Genomic DNA, 17,025 nt, shown 5'->3' with positions numbered 1-17,025 from the left:
CGTTCGTTTTTCTTCCTTCATTAGATCATTGCGGCGATTATTTTATGAATCGCCCGTTGGTTTCGTGGACCCCACAGGGTTTCGGGCAGATATTTTGAGAGAGTATTTGGCAATGGAATAAAATATATATGTTTTTCAAAATTCACTCAAATAATTTATGGAAAAAATTATATTTCCTATTTTATTCCATTTAAATATAATATTAAATAAATAGAAAATAATATCTCTTCCAAACTAAATTAAAACAATATCTATACATTACAAATATTTTAGTAAAAAATGCAAGCTAAGTCCAAATTTATTATAATTTTTCTTACCTCACCATAAATAAAATCTACCGAAAAAACGTCGATCAATTTGAACTTATCTCAATTGATTTAAGTATATAATATCCGTGCTCAAAAACTGTAAATTTAAATTCATAATTTTTATTGTTTAGTTTAACTAAAAATAAATTTTCCTCAAGATCGTCTAAAGAATTTGTAAACGTATTCGTGCTTAAAGGGATTATGCATGCTTGTTTATGATATTTTGATGGTGCCTTTGCAAGGAATTGTTGTCGTTGCGAGTTCAATGGATCCGATCAATGTTTGAAAGTTCACCAAAGTCATCACGGTTTTTGCCATTTACGGTAGAAACAATAACTTCAATATCCAATATTCATCTTAGTATTAAGTGTCACGTTCATGCTTGTTAAAAGTATGTTGTTTATGACTGCATGTCGGATGTCCCCTCGGTCATACTTCTCCAGGACGTGTTGTCTATGGGCACATGCTCGTTCCAAACCTCTTTTTCATGTTTTTCATTTTAGATAGGTTTTACTATTTTATGTTGTGTTAATACGGGGTGTATGACCGTTTAACAAAATCATGTTTACATCCACCAGGGTTAAAATGCCCCAAAATGATTATAGGGAGATGTGATTAGTCGTAACTCATTCTTAACTGTGTCATATGTCATCAAAGTCGTCATTGTTATCTAATCAATTTTTGCTTATAACATTGCATTCCTTCAATTTGTTTTTAACATATTTTCTCGCTCATATTTTTTAAAAAAATTATTTCAAACGTGATTCAAGGCTGAAGCATACGTCGATACTATTTGCGAAGTTCGATTTTCTCACAACTAACTTATTCACTGGATTAAAACAAGTGTCGCACAATTTCTCACGACTAAGAGTGCAGTTGTGACATTAAGCACGTTCATGTTAAAAATCATTTTTTAATGAAACACCAAATAATGAAAATTATTGTTATCACCAATCGTCGAGAGGATAGTGAGGCTATTAGATTGATAAGTGATTGCTTCCCTAGTGAGGTTTTATGTCCAGTAGAACAAATTATATTAATTGATATAATCATTATAAGCAAGTCGATTATTCAAGAGCTCAAAAGTTCGTTTTTGTTGGCTTATTGGCCCTTGATCTCACATTAATTAATTTCAATGAATTAATTATTGATGTTTTGATGATAACAAACCTACTTTTAATTATTAACTATTTTCAGTTTTTTGAACTGTCCACAGTATAAGGTCGGGAATAACGATTACAACAACTTTTCAATTACTCAAATCAGAGCTAAAACGAAGAAATTAGAGTCGAGACAACATACCCGACGTGATGATGTGGCAACAAAATCAAAATGATGGACAAATCAAAATATATCAAAGTATGACATTTATAATATTGGAAGAGTAACACATGGTGGAGTTTTTCTTATTATTACATTTCTAAATAAAATTATTTTTACAAATATAAATTTGAATATAACCGTTACTCACATCGAATTTTATTATTACTATATTATATTATTATATTATTATATTTTAAAATTTTGGTAGTTACTCACATCATTTTTATTATTATTATATTATTATATTTATAATAAATTTTGAATTACACTTTACCGTTACTCACATAACTTTTTATTATTATTATATTATATTACTATTATATTAAAATTTTGAAATAAATGAATTTAGAAAATTTTCTTACTTAATTACTTTTAATCTCCACCTTCCATTATTCCTAACACAATCCAATGGTCAATATTCAATCCTACATTTTGCCACTTTTCTCCTCTATATAAACTCATCTTCCCCACATTTTTAAAATATACAACTTACATACATTCTTCAATCCTCATTTGTTCAAAGTCTCCATTGTTTATTGCTCTCTCCAAGCTTACAAGTTTATTTCTTTTCATCTTATTCTTGAGAGGGATTATTATTATATTGTGAGGAAATAGTTGTCAGTATCCCAAATTGTAAATCTACTCTTTGAGAGAGTTGTGGTGTGTTATTATCAAACTCAAATACTTGTATCGGTTTGATCCTGCGTCGTTGAAAGGATTGAGTTTGCTCTTGAACTCGTAAAAAGAGCGGTGTACCGGTTTGGCTCTGATCCGTGGAAAGAGTCGGAAAAGTTCTTTATTCAAATTCCCAAGAGGCGCTTGGGGAGTGGAGTAGGTCGAGTTTGACCGAACCACTATAAAACTACGGTGTCATTTTCTCTAACTCTTTCCTATTTAATTTCAAGATTATTATTATGTTTATTGCATGTTCTACTTGATTATTGTTTTGACTTGAATTATTTTGTTTTAGTAATTATCATCTTCTACTTATTTGTAAAAAGTTTTATCATTAGAAAAATTAATCAAGTTTAAACACTTTTATCGTTAAAACCCTATTCACCCCCCCTCTAGGGTTGCCATACCGATCCAACAATTGGTATCAGAGCAGGTTGCTCCTATAGATTTTTTATCTAAACTTTATTGTTCGAGCTTATGGCAAACCTACGTGTTAAAAATGGTTTTAGTGAAGGACAATCAACTTCTAGGCCACCTTATTTTGATGGAACAAATTATACATGTTGGAAAGCTAGGATGAAAATTTATTTGCAATCCGTTGATTATCAATTGTGGTTAAATGTTAGTAATGGTCCTTACATTCCAATAAAAATTGTTAATAATATTGAGGTGCCTAAATTAGAAAATGAATTTGATGAGCATGATATGAAAAAATGTTCTTTGAATGCTAGTGCTATCAATTGTCTGTATTGTGCCTTAAGTAATGATGAATTTAATAGAGTATGTATGTGTTCTTCGGCATATGAAATTTGGAAAACTCTTGAAGTAACTCATGAGGGAACCAATCAAGTTAAAGAAACAAAAATTAGCATGTTAGTTCATAATTATGAACTATTTAAAATGGAGGAAAATGAACCTATTGGTGATATGTTTACTAGATTTACTAATATTTTAAATGCTTTGAAAAATCTTGGAAAAGTATATTCTACCTCCGAAAATGTAAGAAAAATTCTTAGGTCTCTGCCTAAAAGTTGGGAGGCAAAAGTGACGGCGATTCAAGAAGCAAAGGATCTCACAAAGCTTCCTTTGGATGAACTCATTGGTTCTCTCATGACACATGAGATTACCATGAACGGGCACATGGAAGAAGAATCCAAAAAGAAGAAAAGTATAGCCCTAAAATCCATCAAAGTTGACTCTGAAGATGAGGACGTCCTTGATGAAGATGATGTCGCCTACTTCACACGTAAGTATAAAAATTTTATTAAAAGGAAGAAACAATTAAAAAAACATTTCACAAATCAAAAAGAGTCAAAAGGTGAAAAGAGCAAAAACGATGAGGTAATATGTTATGAATGTAAAAAGCCGGGTCATATAAGAACGGATTGTCCTCTCCTCAAATCATCTAAGAAATCCAAGAAGAAAGCAATGAAGGCTACTTGGGATGATAGTGATGAAAGTGCAAGTGGAAGTGATGAAGAAGTTGCAAATTTTTGCTTCATGGCTCATAGTGACAAAGAGGATGAACAAGAAGATGAACAAGAAGATGAGGTAACTCTTGAATCTCTTTCTTATCATGAATTATTTAAACTTGTTGATGAGATGACAATTGATTTAGAAAAACTTAGTTCAAAGTATGTTGTGCTTAAAAAGAAATATAAGACTTCAATTATTGAAAATAAGTCTTTGCTAAATGAAATTTCTTGCTTGAAGGAGAAGGATCATAATATTGTTAAAATTGATGTACCTTGTGAAAAGCATGTATTTGATTGTGATGAGAAAAATGCATTAATTGATAAAGTCAAGACTCTTGAGCATGATTGTGGTGAAAAAGATAAATTAATTAAATTGCTCAAAGAGAATGAATCAAATAATTTGCAAGAACTTGGTAGGGCTAAGGAATCTATTAAAATGTTAACAATAGGTGCTCAAAAATTAGATAAAATACTTGAAGGAGGTAAGTCATATGGTGATAAAAGAGGATTAGGCTATATTGATGAATGTTCTACACCTTCAAGTTCTAAAACAATCTTTGTTAAAGCATCCCCTATCTTGCCTAAATCTAACACATGTAAATTTGTATCTAAGTATGATAAATCTAGATTTGTGCCTATATGTCATTATTGTGGTGTTGAAGGTCATATTAGACCTAAGTGCTTTAAATTGAAAAATTCTCAAAATATTCATTTAGGAAGAAAAGTTTCTCAAAATACAAAGTTTAACAATGTTTTAGAAAATAATTTTTCGAATAAAAATAGAATACACAAATTTAGTCCAAGAAATAATTTCTTGCATAATGTCGTTTGTTTCTCGTGTGGTAAGTTTGGACATAAAGATTATTCTTGTTACTTATCTAAATACAATGTCTTTAATATGAATGCAAATATGAAATGGATTCCTAAATTTGTGAATACTAACTTTCTAGGACCCAAACAAGTATGGGTACCAAAAGGTCAATTTTGAATATCTTTGTTTTTAGGTTTGTTTGAAAGCCTCCAAGAAAAATAAGTGGTACTTGGATAGTGGTTGCTCAAGACACATGACGGGTAATCCATCCAAGTTTGTCAATCTTTCCAAGAAGGATGGTGGCTTAGTAACCTTTGGTGATAACAAGAAGGGTAAAATAATTGGTAAGGGTACTATAGGTAATGACTCTTGTACTCTCATTAAAAATGTATTGTTAGTTGATGGTTTAAAGCATGACTTACTTAGCATTAGTCAATTATGTGATAAAGGTTTTAGAGTTGTATTTGATAAGAATAATTGCATAATTGAAAATGCTAGTGATAGAAAAGTTTTGTTTGTAGGAAATAGAGACGATAATGTGTATACTATTGATTTGAATGATTGTCCTACAAATGATAAATGTCTTTCGGTTTTGCTTGATAACTCTTGGCTATGGCATAGAAGACTAGGACATGCTAGTATGTACTTGATTTCAAATATTTCAAAAAATTCATTAGTGAGAGGTCTCCCTCAACTTAAATTTGAAAAAGATAAAATTTGTGACGCTTGTCAAATGGGTAAGCAAACTAAGTCTTCTTTCAAATCTAAAAATATGATTTCTACTACTAGACCTCTTCAACTACTCCATATAGACTTATTTGACCCTTCTAAAATAGCTAGTTATGGAGGAAATTATTATGCTTTTGTGATAGTGGATGATTTTTCAAGATTTACTTGGGTTTTGATGATAAAACATAAGAATGATGTTTTGAAAAGATTTGCTAGTTTTGTAAAAAGAGTTCAAAATGAAAAAGGGTTTTTAATTACTAAAATTAGGAGTGACCATGGGGGAGAATTTAACAGTGTTGCCTTTGAAAAATTTTGTGAAGATAATGGTTTTTCTCATGACTTCTCCTCTCCAAGGACTCCTCAACAAAACGGTGTGGTTGAAAGGAAAAATCGTACTTTACAAGAATTTGCTAGATCAATGTTAAATGAGTATGATTTACCTAAATATTTTTGGGCGGAAGCCGTTAATACCGCTTGTTATATTTTAAATAGAGTTTTAATTAGACCTTCATTAAATAAAACTCCTTATGAACTCTGGCATAACAAAATTCCAAATGTTGGGTATTTCAAAGTTTTTGGTTGTAAATGTTTTATTTTGAACAACAAAGAAAAGCTTGGAAAGTTTGATTCAAAAACGGATATTGGTATTTTTCTTGGCTATTCATCTACTAGTAAAGCTTATAGAATTTTCAATAAGAGAACTTTAGTTATTGAAGAATCTATGCATGTGGTATTTGATGAATCTTGCAATAATATTTCTAATGAGTCTATTTGTAGTGATGATTTAGAAAGAAATTTTGGAGATTTACTCGTTAGTGACAACGGCAAAGAAATTGTTACGAGTAAAGAAGAGATGAGCTTAAAGGAAGAAGGTTCTTCATCAATGCCAAAAGAATGGAGGTATGCCTTGTCTCATCCCAAGGACTTGATTCTTGGTGATCTCGAACAAGGTGTGAAAACTCGCTCTTCTATTAAATTATTTAATAATCTTGCTTTTGTTTCTCAAATTGAACCAAAAAGTCTTAAGGATGCCGAAAATGATGAGTTTTGGATTTTAGCCATGCAAGAAGAGCTAAATCAATTTGAAAGGAACAAAGTTTGGGAATTAGTCCATAGGCCATCTAATACTTCTATTATTGGAACCAAATGGGTTTTTAGAAATAAAATGGATGAAAATGGGAATATCATTAGAAATAAAGCTAGGCTTGTAGCTCAAGGTTATTGTCAAGAGGAAGGCATAGATTATGAAGAAACTTTTGCACCCGTTGCTAGATTAGAAGCTATTAGAATGTTACTTGCTTTTGCTTCTTACAAAAATTTTGTATTATATCAAATGGATGTGAAAAGTGCATTTTTGAATGGTTATATTATGGAGGAATTTTATGTAGAACAACCTTCCGGATTTGAAAATGTAGAATTTCCTCATCATGTCTATAAGTTGAAAAAGGCTCTTTATGGCTTAAAACAAGCTCCAAGAGCTTGGTATGATAGACTTAGTAATTTTCTTATTGGGAATGATTTTAAAATGGGCAAACTCGACACTACACTCTTTATTAAGATTAAAGAAAACGATATGCTATTAGTGCAAATATATGTGGATGATATCATATTCGGTTCTACTAATCCTTCTTTATGTGAAGCATTTTCTAAATGTATGCATACTGAGTTTGAGATGAGTATGATGGGAGAACTCAGTTTCTTTCTTGGACTTCAAATAAAACAACTCAAAGATGGTATCTTCATCAATCAAGAGAAATGCACTAAAGATTTGCTCAAAAGATTCAAGTTCAATGGAGGGAAGATTGCAAGAACTCCCATGAGCACATCCACTAAGCTTGACAAGGATGAAAAAGGTAAAAGTGTGGATATTAAAGCTTATCGAGGTATGATTGGATCTTTACTTTACTTGACCGCTAGTAGACCCGATATTATGTTTAGTGTATGTCTTTGTGCTAGATTTCAATCTTGTCCTAAGGAATCTCATTTCCATGCCGTTAAGAGAATATTTAAATATTTGCTTGGAACTATTGATCTAGGATTGTGGTATCCTAGAAATGTTGAATTTAAATTGGTAGGATATTCTGATGCAGATTTTGCCGGAAGCTTACTTGATCGTAAAAGTACTAGTGGAACTTGTCAATTTCTTGGTAGTTCCTTAGTTTCTTGGTTTAGTAAAAAGCAAAATTCGGTTGCCTTATCTACTACCGAAGCGGAATATATTGCGGTTGCTAGTTGCTGTGCTCAAATTCTTTGGATGAAACAAACTCTTTGTGATTTTGGATTAAAGTTTCATAGTGTGCCTATATTTTGTGATAATACAAGTGCTATTAATTTAACTAAAAATCCTATTCATCATTCTAGAACTAAACATATTGACATTAGACATCATTTTATTAGAGAGCATGTGCAAAATGGCCATATTATTCTTGATTTTGTAAACTCTAATAATCAACTGGCCGATATTTTCACCAAGCCATTGAATGAAGAAATTTTTTGCAAAAATAGGCTTGAGCTTGGTATTATTCGTTGTGATATATCTTGAATTTTATAATTTTTGAATGCATGTTTTTAGGGGGAGCCATTATGTCATTATTAAATGCATTCTCTTTCAATTGTTCATTTTGATGATTACAAAGAGGGAGAAAATTAAGAAAAATATGTTCTAAATTTGTTATTTTATAATTTATGAATCATTTACTTGGTGTTTCATAATTTCTTGAGGCAATAATATAAGGGAGAATATGCTCTTGAGTGAAATTTATGATAATATATTAGTATGTAGTGATATTATTACATGGATGTTGTATTATTGGTTTTTATGAATTTTTCTTTAAATGATTTGTCATCATCAAAAAGGGGGAGATTGTTGGCTTATTGGCCCTTGATCTCACATTAATTAATTTGAATGAATTAATTATTGATGTTTTGATGATAACAAACCTACTTTTAATTATTAACTATTTTCAGTTTTTTGAACTGTCCACAGTATAAGGTCGGGAATAACGATTACAACAACTTTTCAATTACTCAAATCAGAGCTAAAACGAAGAAATTAGAGTCGAGACAACATACCCGACGTGATGATGTGGCAACAAAATCAAAATGATGGACAAATCAAAATATATCAAAGTATGACATTTATAATATTGGAAGAGTAACACATGGTGGAGTTTTTCTTATTATTACATTTCTAAATAAAATTATTTTTACGAATATAAATTTGAATATAACCGTTACTCACATCGAATTTTATTATTACTATATTATATTATTATATTATTATATTTATAATAAATTTTGAATTACACTTTACCGTTACTCACATAACTTTTTATTATTATTATATTATATTACTATTATATTAAAATTTTGAAATAAATGAATTGAGAAAATTTTCTTACTTAATTACTTTTAATCTCCACCTTCCATTATTCCTAACACAATCCAATGGTCAATATTCAATCCTACATTTTGCCACTTTTCTCCTCTATATAAACTCATCTTCCCCACATTTTTAACATATACAACTTACATACATTCTTCAATCCTCATTTGTTCAAAGTCTCCATTGTTTATTGCTCTCTCCAAGCTTACAAGTTTATTTCTTTTCATCTTATTCTTGAGAGGGATTATTATTATATTGTGAGGAAATAGTTGTCAGTATCCCAAATTGTAAATCTACTCTTTGAGAGAGTTGTGGTGTGTTATTATCAAACTCAAATACTTGTATCGGTTTGATCCTGCGTCGTTGAAAGGATTGAGTTTGCTCTTGAACTCGTAAAAAGAGCGGTGTACCGGTTTGGCTCTGATCCGTGGAAAGAGTCGGAAAAGTTCTTTATTCAAATTCCCAAGAGGCGCTTGGGGAGTGGAGTAGGTCGAGTTTGACCGAACCACTATAAAACTACGGTGTCTTTTTCTCTAACTCTTTCCTATTTAATTTCAAGATTATTATTATGTTTATTGCATGTTCTACTTGATTATTGTTTTGACTTGAATTATTTTGTTTTAGTAATTATCATCTTCTACTTATTTGTAAAAAGTTTTATCATTAGAAAAATTAATCAAGTTTAAACACTTTTATCGTTAAAACCCTATTCACCCCCCCTCTAGGGTTGCCATACCGATCCAACAGTTTTACCCCTGCAATTACATCCCCTTAAATACCACTGATTCTCTCGTGAGCAATTTGTTTAAAAATCAATCATAAACCAATTACCTCTCGGGTCAATGAGAGGGTGGGACTCATTGTTCAAATCTCGATATCAATACTTAAAAAACAACTATCTACTTTCCTTACATAAGGAAATGAGTGAACTCCATTAATAATATTATGTTCCCAACTCTCTATTTGATCAAGTCCCAACATGGTAGGCGGTTAAAAAAGTCATTCTTATCCAGGTAAATGAAAGGACAAGCCCTAATAGGCAGAGAGTTCATAACTCACTCAGGATTAAGATCGAGTCGCATATGATCATTATGTGAAATATTAATCTTCTCAATTAACGGATTTATAAAAAGTGATTAAACATTTTTTGGTCTAGTCTTATACAAACTCAATGTATAAGATACCTCTACTTATATGTCTCTACATGAACGATTTGGATTAAATCATTTGTAACGATTACAAAGTGAGTCATATCAATAGTGTTACCAGGATAAGACACTCAACCTTATTCATATATTATAGACTCTTTAGTTATTATTTGAATACAATTGTCTTATATGACAACCACATATGGTTTAAGATTACATTAATAACCTTGGATTTTTAATGAATAACCATTAAATTACAAATAAAATAATAAAAAACAGTGTTGAAAACTAAATAATTAACTACGAAGTCTTAGGGCATAAATCCTAATATACACTACATTAAAAAGTTACTACTATACAGCTACACACCTGCACGGTTCATATAATTTACGTGCTCATATTTTATTGAATTATACGTATGCGTGCATAACTTCATATATAATTTAGATTTTGTTTATATCATTTCAAAATTTAAATTTTTAGCCAACTTGAATATAATTTAGGGTTCATTGATTAATAGGTAAATATGATTTAGGGTTTTAACGGGAAAACATGTACTATTGATTAATTTATATTTGAATACTTCCACCCGAACATTATTAATATTAAAAAAACAAAATGTTTACAATTTGAATAATTCCTATTTAGGTAGGATTACAAAATTGACCTCTATATTTTTACCGTTACTATCCAAAGACAATATTTTAGTTAGTTTATTTAAAAATAAAAATAAAAAATCGTTGCAAAATAAATAAATAAAAATTATTTTTCAAAATTTAAATTCCGAAATTAAAATAATTTATCAGACTTGGAGGGCGAAGCATATGCGAAGCAGAGATAGGTATAGAACACAAAAACTTGGCGGGGGCTTTTCATTGGCCGTTTAGCCGCCATGTTGAGAACACCGAAAGTATTTGAACGAAGACGGAAGTTGGGAATTTGTAACGTCCAGTCGATTCGATGGAGAAATGATGGAATTTGGAACTGGACGAGGACTAAGGGTGATTGCTGAGTGGTAATTGTTCTATTCGAATTCAGAATTCCAACAAATTCGAGCCATTCGAGACGATTTGATTGAAATTATAGTATAAAATAGTTCTATTAGCTTGTTTTTGGCTTGGGAATGGCGTCTTTGCTATTCCGTACTTCACGCAGGTCTGTGTCCTGCCTCTTTGTTCATCGTAAATTTCTTAATTCCTTATCGAGTCTCGACGCGCCAATCTCTCACTCCAGAGCTAGTTTAGTTTCCAATTTATGGTGTACTCGGTCGGATTTTGCTTGCGAAAATTTTATTCGAGATTTTAGATTTGGATTCATCCATGGGTTATCTACGTCTTCGGATGTAAAGGAGAGTTCAAAGAGTGACGAGAGCCCGTCTGGTAGTGTTAAACAGGATGGAGGATCACAGGCGAAAGTTGAGATGTCCTGGATTTATTTGTATTTGCCCAAAAAGATTCAGCCTTATGCTCACCTTGCGCGGCTCGATAAACCCATTGGGACGTGGTTACTTGCTTGGCCTTGTATGTGGTAAGAGTTACTTCTGTTTTTGGTCCCTGTTGGGTTTGCTGTGAATGTAAACTATATAGTTGTTAATTGGCTCGCGAGATTGGTTATTATATTCTGTATTCAGCCCGTTTGTGGAATACATAATCTCTGTATTATACTAGTCACCATTGGTTGTCTAGTTGAAAATGGATGGTTTGATTCTCTCCAAATTATGTGTTAAAGACATGATAAACGCCGAGATATGTATCCCGTATTCCATATTTGAGTTTTGAGTACTGTATTTTTGAGATTGGACGTATGCATTATTTAGTTATAACTTGCATAGTCTTATGTAAAAAAGATATTCATGTATTTCATATCATGTTTATCATTTTCAAACTTTGCTAGATCGTTTGTGAAGGATCTAAATATTGTTATGGAATTATGTATTTTAGTTAGGACGTGTGTCCGATTGCAACTTGTAAATAGAAAAGTAGCTGTCATTGGTTCACTTTATTAACCTCTATGCATTGAACTATAATTTTCTTTTGTATCATATAGGTAAGACGATGTTCACACGCCCAATTGGATCATTAATGTTAAGGGGCTCATGATTTCCAAATCCATAAATAGAGTAAATTGTATTCTTCAGGTCAATTACCTTGGCGGCATCTCCAGGCCAACTTCCTGACTTTAAAATGCTGACTCTATTTGGATGTGGGGCTTTGCTTTTGAGGGGTGCTGGGTGTACCATAAATGACCTCCTTGATCAAGATATTGATACAAAGGTCAGTGCACCTTTTTCTTCCATGAATATCATATTCACATTATTTTCTCTATCACGCGGCTTTTTTTTATGATATCTATAAGCTCAAATTTTTGAATAGTGTAAATTGGTTAGTCCTTGCAGGTAGTGTGCATCTACGTGTTTTATTTGTGATAGATAGATGTATTGACCCCTGCACTTTTAGGGCTCTGTATTTTAATTATCAGTTCATTCCATTGTTAATCATATCTGTGCGACGTTTCTAGTCCCTTTTCTTAGTCTGGGATGGTTGTGATGCAAAACAAATGACTTTCCTACTTAGTCGGTATCAATTATTTTGCTGCATTCTCATGATCTATTGTAGTCTCAATATCAGATGGGAGAGATCACCAGTCATGATGTGTAATAAAGTAGAAAGTAGAGCAGCAGGTGTCGAGGCTAAGTATTTAGCTTGCTGACGAACAGCACATCACTAACAAATAGTCTTACCACTAATTTCTTGCCTTTCTGATACACCTCGCTTGCAGGGGATTAGTTTTACTTCTAGCTCTTCCATGCTTGGCTGAGCGTTTCATCCTTTGCAGGTTGAACGTACAAAGCTAAGACCAGTTGCAAGTGGTCAATTAACTCAACCCCAGGGAATCAGTTTTTTAGGGTTGCAGCTGTTTCTGGGACTTGGAATTCTCCTTCAACTGAATAATTACAGGTCGGGTTGGCTTTGAGTTATTCTTTAGAGTGAACTGGGTCATATAATAATTGTTCCATATACTTGCTTAGTAGTTGGATGTTTCCAACCTGACTTCATGTTTTTAACAGTCGCATTTTGGGGGCTTCCTCTTTGCTTCTAGTCTTCTCCTATCCTCTCATGAAGAGGTTCACGTTTTGGGTACGATGCTTTACTTACGTTTGCTAAGTATTTTATTTATATTGTTTATTTTGAGAAAAATTGGTAATTGATGTGGATTAGTGAAATATTTGTGGCAGCCTCAAGCCTATCTGGGTCTGACCTTCAATTGGGGAGCTTTGTTAGGATGGGCTGCTATCAGAGAATCTTTGGATCCAGCTATTGTTTTGCCACTGTACTTGTCTGGAGTATTCTGGACTCTTGTATATGATACGATATATGCACATCAGGTAGAGTCCGATTCCCACTTTTCCTTTGTTTATTAGGATTTTGTGTCACCATCTTTAGAGGCAATTTTTTTTTTTTTACCCCAAAACAAAGAAGTATTTATAAAAGTAGGGAGCTCGTAGTTCAATTGAAATGTTACTCTAGTAGTGGTAAACATGGGTGAAATAGATGCAACTTATAGCAGAAAATCCTACCACTTCTTGTTTGTCCTGCGCGGCGACAAAAAATTCTACCACTTCTATAAAGCAAAGCAATAGCCGAAATCTTTGGCTAGGGAACTCCACCAAGACGTTAGGGATAATACACGATCCTTTAGCTCTAAGATACTCCTTAAATTTCTTTACGAGTTCTCAGGTGTCTTTAACCAAACCTTAGGTGGGATTGGCCTGAATAGTGTGCTTAGAGGCGTTGTTTGACATCTTAATGGCATTTTATATCTGAATAAAAGCACTAATTTCTAGTGATGCTTTTTGATTGCATATGAAGATGTGTTTGAAACTTTGAAAATATACCTTGAAGTTCAAAATACTTTTAGATGCTCTAAAAAAAAAATCCAAAGTGCCCCTAGAAAAAATGTTTCTGTCTAAAGACATCTAAAACGTACCCTTAACTAAGGTTGCAATGCTTACTCTTGATGGCTTTAGGATAAGAAGGATGACTTAAAAGTTGGCGTTAAATCTACTGCTTTGAGATTTGGAGATTCAACTAAGGAGTGGATTTCTATGTTTGGAGTTGCAAACATTGGCTGTCTTGCTCTTAGTGGTTACAATGCTGATATTGGTAAACGGCTCTGTGCCTTTCCTTTGTTCTTAATTTCCAGTTTCGGTTAAACTACAATTTGTTTGAATGTCTTATTCCATACCATTGTGGAACAGGATGGCCGTTTTATGCACTTTTGGCTGCTGCTTCTGGACAATTGGCTTGGCAGATTTCAACAGTCAACTTATCGAGTCGTGCTGATTGCAATAGAAAGTATGTGTTTGATGTGGGAGGGTACTATATCAAGCACCAGTAAAGAAAATGAAAATTTTGCTGATTTTATGGGTTGAATGCATGATTTTAAACTTATTGGTCTTCAGAATCGAGTTCTTTAAGTGTCGAATCTCCTTCACTCGTTATACTGGAGACGGAAATCTTCATTCTGGTGTTTTCAAATTAAAGTTTCATTAGAATGATACTTATGACCATGTCCTTACACATCTTGTTTAGCTAAAGATTTATGCCTATTTAAAGTTGAGGAGCTTGGTATATGTATTAGCTTTCTTCCCTTTTCTCCTTTGTACAACGCATCCTAATTTTTCTCTCTCATTTCCATTTCTGGTTTCAGGTTCATCTCCAACAAGTGGTTTGGTGCTTTAGTGTTCAGTGGGATCTTGCTTGGAAGACTTTCATCTTAGTAGCCCTATCCGAAAAATATGCGAAAGCGGGTACACGTTCGGAATATAAGAGGATTCGATCTTGCACTATCTTCAAATAAGGTTAGTACCAAACTATAATGACCTTTGAGTTTGGATAAGACTTCGGAAGTTTCAGAATGTGTAAAGATCTGCTGATATGGCCTTCATTTGGGGGGATGAAGCCAAAGGTTTTGAAGTAGCCATTGCTACTATTGAAGGAGTTTTCACTTGAGAGTTATATGTTATAGTAATTCAAATCGAGTTTCTCTCGAACTTCTTGTAATTATATTTTCGAACTTTGAGAGTTGGTTAGCAATAAAGTCTAATAATTAACCGTCATAAATAAGGGGTCTTAATTGCAAGATTTTGTGAAATTTGGGCATTGTTTGAATGGGAAATTTTATTTATTTCGGCACGAAAATGAGTGCCAAAATAACTATCGTGGAATAACATACCTCCACGACAGAATGGAATAACATACCTCCACAGTAGTATGATATTGTACACTTTGAACATAAGTTCTTACGACTTTACGTCCAATTCTTCTAAAATGTCTCATTCTAACGAAAATAGTATATCTTACTTATAAACTCATGATCTTACTCTTTTCATTAGTTGAAGTGCACTTGTCTTGGCCTTTTGTAATGCACTAGGTTGTAGGCTTACTGATTGCTCTCCTTGCATCAAACTACGATAAATTTGGCATCATCATCTTTCGTGTTTGAGTTGGGTCTTTGCAGTGGAGTGTTGCTAAACTTCAAGATCCGTTACTCAGACTCTAGCTTCACACCGCTCAATGTTTTTTCAGCCAAGTTTGTTGCACTGTCACAGGCTATATTTTGTCGCCCCCTCGTCTTTTAGTTCTTCTTGTGGCTTTTGTTTTTGGTTTCTCTAAAAAAAATCTCGTATCAATAGAGATGGTGTCCCTTGTTTATGTATATGTATAAAATTGAATTAAATTGACGTTTATTTTATAAAAACATTGTTAAAAATTTGTTACTTGGGGGCATAAAAAATCTAATTATTACCGAGTTTAATATAACAGTTTTAACACTATAAATTGTTAACCATGCTTTTTGAGTGATAAAGAAAATGTTTTTAGTATTATGATATATATATACATATATTATACTATATAGTTATATAGTTGAAAAATATGTTTACGTATTTGACACCTTAACTATTAAAATAATTAATGCATATATTTAAATTTGGAATGAAATTCAAATGAGTGATTTTTTATACTATTTAAACCTAAATTAAATAAGATATTATATTATATTACATTATATATTATATATTCAAATATATTTAATAATATTTTTTACCATAAACGATAATGAATAAATCGTTATAAATAGTAAAACTTACTAAAATTTAAAATACAAATTATTAGCCCTTTATTAGATCGTTATTTACCTATGAACTTGAAGACGCGGTTCTTAAAAATTTTAAATTTGACCTAAAACTTATGAACGTTCAGGATTCGATTTTAATTTACGAGCCGTAGATTCTAGGGTTTAAATGGACGGTCAGGATTCGATTCTCACAGTGAAAAGTTGGATAGGATTTAGCCGTACATGACACAATAATTTTTTCCTCTTACTTTCTCGTTTCGCTGTCGATCGATCTTTCATTGGCCCTAATCTGCGGTTTCCTCTTCCATCTTTTTCCCCTCGCCGTCGCTTACTTGCTCGGCATCATCCGGTTAATTGAGTCCTCAATCGCGATCTAGGAAACTACGCCAACGGACATGGCGGCTGCAGCTACAACAAGCGTTGTGCCGCCGAATCGGCGGCGTGCGGTTAGTGCCCCGGAAGACAAGTTGGAATTCGAGACGACGGAGGGGGTTGAACCGATCTTGAGTTTCGATCAGATGGGCATTAAGGATGATCTTCTCCGTGGAATATATGCATACGGTTTTGAAAAGCCCTCGGCCATTCAGCAGAGAGCTGTGAGGCCGATTATTGAGGGTCGAGATGTTATTGCTCAGGCCCAATCTGGAACTGGCAAGACCTCCATGATTGCACTTACCGTTTGCCAGGTGGTTGATACATCCAGTAGAGAGTGAGTACCGTTTACTCTATCGAGTGTTTAATGTTTCATGTCTCTCTTCCTCTTAATATATTTCTTATTTTTGTATTGGATTCAAATTCTACGGAAGTTGTGTAGTTACCTAGCTCAGAAATCCAAATGCACAGGAAAAAAATTGTTTGGATGTCAGTTGGTTCTTTTCACAAGAAGTTGTTATAACCTCGTGTTATTGCTTTGGAAATTTCGCTAGGAAGCCAAATTAATGAAACCTCCCCAAAGTAACACTGCATTCGTTTTTTTTTTTTTTTTTTTTTTTTTTTTTTTTTTTTTTTTTTTTTTTTTTTTTTTTTTTTTTTT

General features: G+C 32.6%; 2 protein-coding genes across 2 annotated transcripts in view; both read left to right on the top strand.

Annotated features, from left to right (window-relative positions):
- The first annotated feature begins 10,663 nt into the window (after positions 1-10,663).
- On the top strand, positions 10,664-14,912 carry LOC111482172 (4-hydroxybenzoate polyprenyltransferase, mitochondrial). The gene is made up of 8 exons (XM_023127851.1): positions 10,664-11,381; positions 11,992-12,127; positions 12,690-12,811; positions 12,922-12,991; positions 13,090-13,239; positions 13,882-14,017; positions 14,113-14,209; positions 14,565-14,912. The coding sequence occupies exons 1-8, from the start codon at positions 10,978-10,980 to the stop codon at positions 14,632-14,634; spliced, it is 1,185 nt and encodes a 394-aa protein (XP_022983619.1). The 5' UTR covers positions 10,664-10,977; the 3' UTR covers positions 14,635-14,912.
- Positions 14,913-16,233: 1,321 nt separating this feature from the next.
- LOC111482085 (eukaryotic initiation factor 4A-3) overlaps positions 16,234-17,025 on the top strand; it is a 4,879-nt gene continuing 4,087 nt past the window's right edge. Inside the window, exon 1 of the mRNA XM_023127727.1 lies at positions 16,234-16,701. Within this exon, the coding sequence (XP_022983495.1) occupies positions 16,388-16,701 (314 nt within the window). The 5' untranslated portion in view covers positions 16,234-16,387. The remainder of the gene's footprint in view (positions 16,702-17,025) is intronic.

The sequence above is a fragment of the Cucurbita maxima genome, unplaced genomic scaffold, assembly GCF_002738345.1.
Source record: "Cucurbita maxima cultivar Rimu unplaced genomic scaffold, Cmax_1.0 Cma_Scf00007, whole genome shotgun sequence".
NCBI lineage: Eukaryota > Viridiplantae > Streptophyta > Magnoliopsida > Cucurbitales > Cucurbitaceae > Cucurbita > Cucurbita maxima.
Note: the sequence above shows the minus strand (reverse complement) of the source record. Positions and strands in the feature narration are given on the sequence as shown.

Excerpts from the sequence above, each read along its gene's own strand:
- LOC111482172 (XM_023127851.1), top strand. The coding sequence starts at position 10,978 with ATGGCGTCTTTGCTATTCCGTACTTCACGCAGGTCTGTGTCCTGCCTC. Across the intron at positions 12,992-13,089 it reads TGAAGAGGTTCACGTTTTGG|CCTCAAGCCTATCTGGGTCT; the intron begins GTACGATGCTTT and ends TATTTGTGGCAG. Across the intron at positions 14,018-14,112 it reads TGGTTACAATGCTGATATTG|GATGGCCGTTTTATGCACTT; the intron begins GTAAACGGCTCT and ends ATTGTGGAACAG.